The sequence below is a fragment of the Echinops telfairi genome, unplaced genomic scaffold (genome assembly GCF_000313985.2).
Source record: "Echinops telfairi isolate 266 unplaced genomic scaffold, ASM31398v2 ScPeMD7_3533;HRSCAF=4204_0, whole genome shotgun sequence".
In the NCBI taxonomy this organism is placed as follows: domain Eukaryota; kingdom Metazoa; phylum Chordata; class Mammalia; order Afrosoricida; family Tenrecidae; genus Echinops; species Echinops telfairi.
Genome location: NW_022107431.1, coordinates 2,124,493 through 2,129,200, shown reverse-complemented (window position 1 = coordinate 2,129,200; position 4,708 = coordinate 2,124,493). Strand labels below are relative to the sequence as shown.

Here is a 4,708-nt window from a genome sequence, read left to right as displayed (position 1 = left end):
AAACATGGGAAAAGCCCAACCCATGCCCGTGGGGGACTGAGCTTCCCATGGGGCTGATGTGAGAGCCTCCAGGGGAAAGCCCACACTCGGATCGGGTCGGCAGTGGGAGTGCGCCCTTATCGGAAGGGGGAGGCAGGCCTGCTGCACCCTCCTCCTCAGGGAGTCTGATTCAGGCCTGGTGTGCTGGGGGAGAATAAGAACCAGGTGAGAGCCAGGGTGGCAGTGGCGGCTGGGGGCGGGGTGTTCCTGCGGCCAGCCCTGCTCCTTCTGTCCAGCAGACCCAGACAAGCCCCACAGGGAGTCTGGGAGGGGTGTGCACCGATGTCCCAGTCTTCTTGTTGTGACCCCAAGGTGAGAGTCGACAATGCTCGGTGTCACTGGTTACCGACGCCTCATCTCACCCAGAGAGAGAGGTCCACACAGACAAGAGTCCAGCGAGGCTGAGGCCAGAGGTGGGGCCAAGCACACCCGCCCGCCCGGAACGTACTGCCAGTCCCTGCTGGTCCCAGCCTCCTCCGTCTGACCCCTGGGATGGGGGTCATCATATTCTCATGGGTCCTTCTCTTTGAGTTACACCGGGATGACCCGGGATAGGAACCCCATCCACCCCGCTGCCACCGAGTCCACTCTGACTCACCTTTCTTTCGTGGGGTGGCAGGAGTGTCTGAGCCGCTGACCTTAGGGTGAGCAGCCCAGTGTCACCAGGCAAGGCTGCAGGGGCTCCTGGTGCAGGCTGGAAAGCCTCATGGGGGGCTGGCCTGTTGCAGACTCCTCCCTGCAGGGTGTCCAAGGACAAGCGGGCTCTCAAGCCCACCCGATGGCACCTTGTTTAGGGGGAGGCGGAGGGGTTTCTTTTCTTTGGCCTCCTGTGATGTAGACCAGCAAAGCCAAGGTCACAGGACACACAGGTGGAGCACCGACTATGGTGACGTAGAGGAGGAGGAGGATTTGGGAAGTTCGTGCAAAAAGTCCCCTTGTCTCTTTCTGTTCCTCACGAATTCCATGAAGCCTCCTGTGCCCTGGGAGCTCTTTCCGGACCCCCAAACCTGTCCCCTCACCTGCCCACACCCCATCAAGCGACAAAGATGAGCCTGGACCATGGGGGGAGGGGGGAGGGTGTGAGCAGCTTGAGCTATGCTCGCTCCTGGACACCAGGTGGAGGAGAGGAGACCCTCCTTGCCAGGAGCACAGCGGGCTGCACAAACACGGCTCTCCACCTCCCCATTATCCGAGAGGGACCCTCCAAAGGGGCTTCTGTAACTAAGGGTCTGAGATGGCCACTGAGTGGGCTGCTAACCCCTGCATCTCAGCGTCCATGTGAGAGAGTGACTCTGGCCTGGGGCTTGCCTGGCTCTGCCTGCTGCAGTGTGAGCTGGGCACCCCAGAAGGACCCAAGCAGAGCCCCCACCATCCAGACGATGTGGACCCCCAGTGACCCGCGGGGGCAGAGGAGAATGGAGCCTCGGGCTTCCTGAGACTGTCCATCTCCACCGGAGCCGGCAGCCGGCCTCGTCTTTCTCCTGCAGAGCGGCTGGTGGGTTGGAACCACTGACCTTACGACCAGCAGCCCAACACAGCAGAAGCAAGACCTGGGTAACAGTCCAGTATCCAACTCAGCTGTGCCCGGCGGCTCTGTGCGTGGAGCTTCCTCCCTGCGGGCCGAGGGCATCACCTCTGTTCTCCGTGTCCCAGGCAGGCGGCTCGGGAGGGGGCCGGGCAGCAGGGCTATGTCTCAGGAGTAGGAGGCCTGCAGGTCGGAGCCCCGGGGCTCAGTTACCTGCCGCTGCCGCAGACCCCGGAGCGTGTTGAAGGCCTTCCGGTAGGAGTAGCGGAAGGTGGGGTTGGAGAAGCAGTAGACCAGGGGGTTGAGGACGCTGTTGAGGTAGGTGAGGCTGTTGGTGACGTCCAGGCTGTACTGGACCCCTCTCAGCACCCTGCAGCTCTGGGTGCCCCGGGTCACATTCATCACGACGCGGGCCATGCAGCTGGGCAGGAAGCAGAGTGCGAACAGGACCACCACGGTGGTCACCAGCACCCTGGCCCTCCGCAGCTTGGGCTGCTTCTCGGGGTCCCGGAGCCTCTTCTGGAGGGCCCTGACGAGGCCGGCATTGCAGAAGAGGATGAGTCCGAAGGGGAGGGTGAACTGCAGGAAGGCCAAGACCTCCTGCCACAGGACACTGAAGGACAGGGGCAGCACGGGGCTGGGGCTGTGGCACTCGGTGGCGTCCCCGGCGGCTGGGGCCATCAGCACACTCTGGTGAGCGAGCACCACCATCAGGAGCCAGACGCCTCCAGACACGGCCCGGGCCCCCCGCGGCGAGAGGAGGTTGACCCTGAGCCCGGGGCGGACCACTCGCAGGTATCGGTCCAAGGCCACCGCGGCCAGGAAGGCGACACCCACCCCGCGGCTGAGGGCCAGCAGGAAGAGCAGCACCCGGCAGGCCGTGGGTCCCAGGCCCCAGGACCGGTGTCGCAGGTAGAGGGCGATGTGGAAGGGCAGGCAGGCGGTCAGCAGCAGGTCGGCCAGCACCAGGTTGAACAGGTAGACGGCATACGGCTTCCACACCTTCAGGCGGCACAGGAAGGTCCACAGGGCCACGGCGTTGCCCAGCAGCCCCAGCCCAAACTCCAGCAGCAGCACTGAGGCCACCGCCACCTCCACGGGCAGGCTGTGCACCGAGCAGTTTGGGGGCCCCATTTTCCCAGCCGGTTGCTGGGACCTGGCACAGAGGGACAGGCGTGAGCCCTGCGCTCCCCCTCGTCGGCTCTCTGAGTGGGAGCTGTGGGCTTCCTCTGCCAAAGCGAGCTCGGGGCCAGCCCCGATCTGGATCTGTGCAGAACAGCTTTCTGGGGAAGGAGCACCCGGCAGGAGAAGCGAGGCCGTTGGAGCTGCTCAGAAAGGGGAAGTAGAGTTTCATTTCTCATCACTGGCCCACTCTGGGCACCCAGTGTCACAAGGACATCTCGGTCTGGACAACTGGGTGTTTGCAGCTATGAAATGGGAACTGTCCCCCTGCCCATGGGCCTCCTTCCCTCAGCCTGACAGCCAGGCAGTTACCTCGTCTGATCCTGTGCTGGGGCTGGGGCGTCTCCTCCAGGGCACAAAGGGCATGGGCACTTCTGAAATGGAATTTGTGAAACCTGCTGCTTCTCCACAGCCCTTTTGTCTTTCTGAGACCACACGCACATGTGTGCACACGCACCACACACAAAGACATGTACACACATACATACACACATACATATACACACATACACACAGATACACTATACACACATGTGTACACACATACACATACACATGCGCACACAGATACACAGATGCACACACATGCGCACATACATATGCACACATGCACACATACAAGTACACACATACATGCACAGACTCAGATACACACACATGCATACACATACACACAAATACACACAGATACACATACTTATACACATACACATATACACACATGTATACACATACACTCATGTACACGCACACACATGCTATGCACACACGCACATATACGTGCATATGTACACACATGTGCACACATAAACACGCACATACATGTATGTGCGCGCACACACACACACACATGTAGGGACCCGGCCTGGCTCTGTCTGCCCTCCAGGCCAGGTTGGGTCCTGCAGGCAGGAACATCACCAGCTGCTGGCGTGCGGGCGCACAGAAACTTCTAGGATTTGAGGTTCTTGAGGTGGGGATCTCCCGTGTCCAGCTCCCCTGGGTCTCCTGGTCCGTGTTGGGAGCCCATGTTCATCTTGTTCACGGAGGTCTGGGCCCTGGGCTTCCCCTCGGGGTGGCAGGGGGCATGTGTGAAGAAGCTGTGGGAAGCCCTGACTGTTTACCTCTGAAGTGGGGCGTTAAGCCTTGCTGCAGGAGTGCTGTGGCACCTGAACCACAGGCGGGGCAAGGAGGGGCTTGGCGTAGCTGCTAACTCCCCCCATGGCATGGTCCTCACTGGTGACCTGGTGGTGGGCTCCTCACCAAATGTCCTGTCTGCGGGGGTTCCCCTCTGAGACCTGCAGCCACAGCATCGGCAGAGCGTTTAGCCAGCAGTGCCAAATCGGCGTGTTCATTATCAGGTGCAAAGAGGAGGCGGCGAGGGGAGCCAGTCAGCATCTCCCCTCAGTGGAGACGGACTTGTGGAGAGTTCCAGGGCCACGGTGCAGTCAGAGAAAAGCCAGGACCCTCCCACCCTGATGTGGGCAGGTTACAGCTTCGTGGGCACCGGTGCGTGGAGATCAGGCTGCAGGGTCCTGGTAGAGAAGCCCACCCCTTTAGAAACCCACCCAGACTACTGATTCTCACAGGTCAACCTGACAGATGTGGCAGGTTCAGTTCCAGCCGCGGCAGAAAAGCAGGACTTGTTATAAACAGAGTCCTGGCGCTATTTAGGTTCCCAGGGCTCCTGAAGGTTGAGCCGACACCGTGCTGTGGTCTGTGCAGCAGCCCCGGCAGCTCTGTGGGGTAAGCACTGGATTGCTAACTGCAAAGTCAGCGGCTCAACCCCACCCACTACTCTCGGAAAGAAAGAGGAGGCTTTCTGCTCTGTAAAGACTTACGGTCTTGGAAGCCCATAGTCGCTGCTCTGCTCTGCCCTATAGGGTTGTCACGAGTCAGAATTGATGGCAGTGGTGGTGGGTAGTCTTCTGAAAGGGCCCTGGGGATCCCTGGCGGTATAGTGTT

General features: G+C 60.6%; 1 protein-coding gene across 1 annotated transcript; it reads right to left on the bottom strand.

Moving 5' to 3' along the window:
• Nucleotides 1-1,732: 1,732 nt before the first annotated feature.
• On the bottom strand, nucleotides 1,733-2,698 carry GPR31 (G protein-coupled receptor 31). Its single transcript, XM_004702082.1, has one exon. It carries the CDS (start codon nucleotides 2,696-2,698, stop codon nucleotides 1,733-1,735), a length of 966 nt encoding a protein of 321 aa, XP_004702139.1.
• Between the last annotated feature and the right edge of the window lie 2,010 nt (nucleotides 2,699-4,708).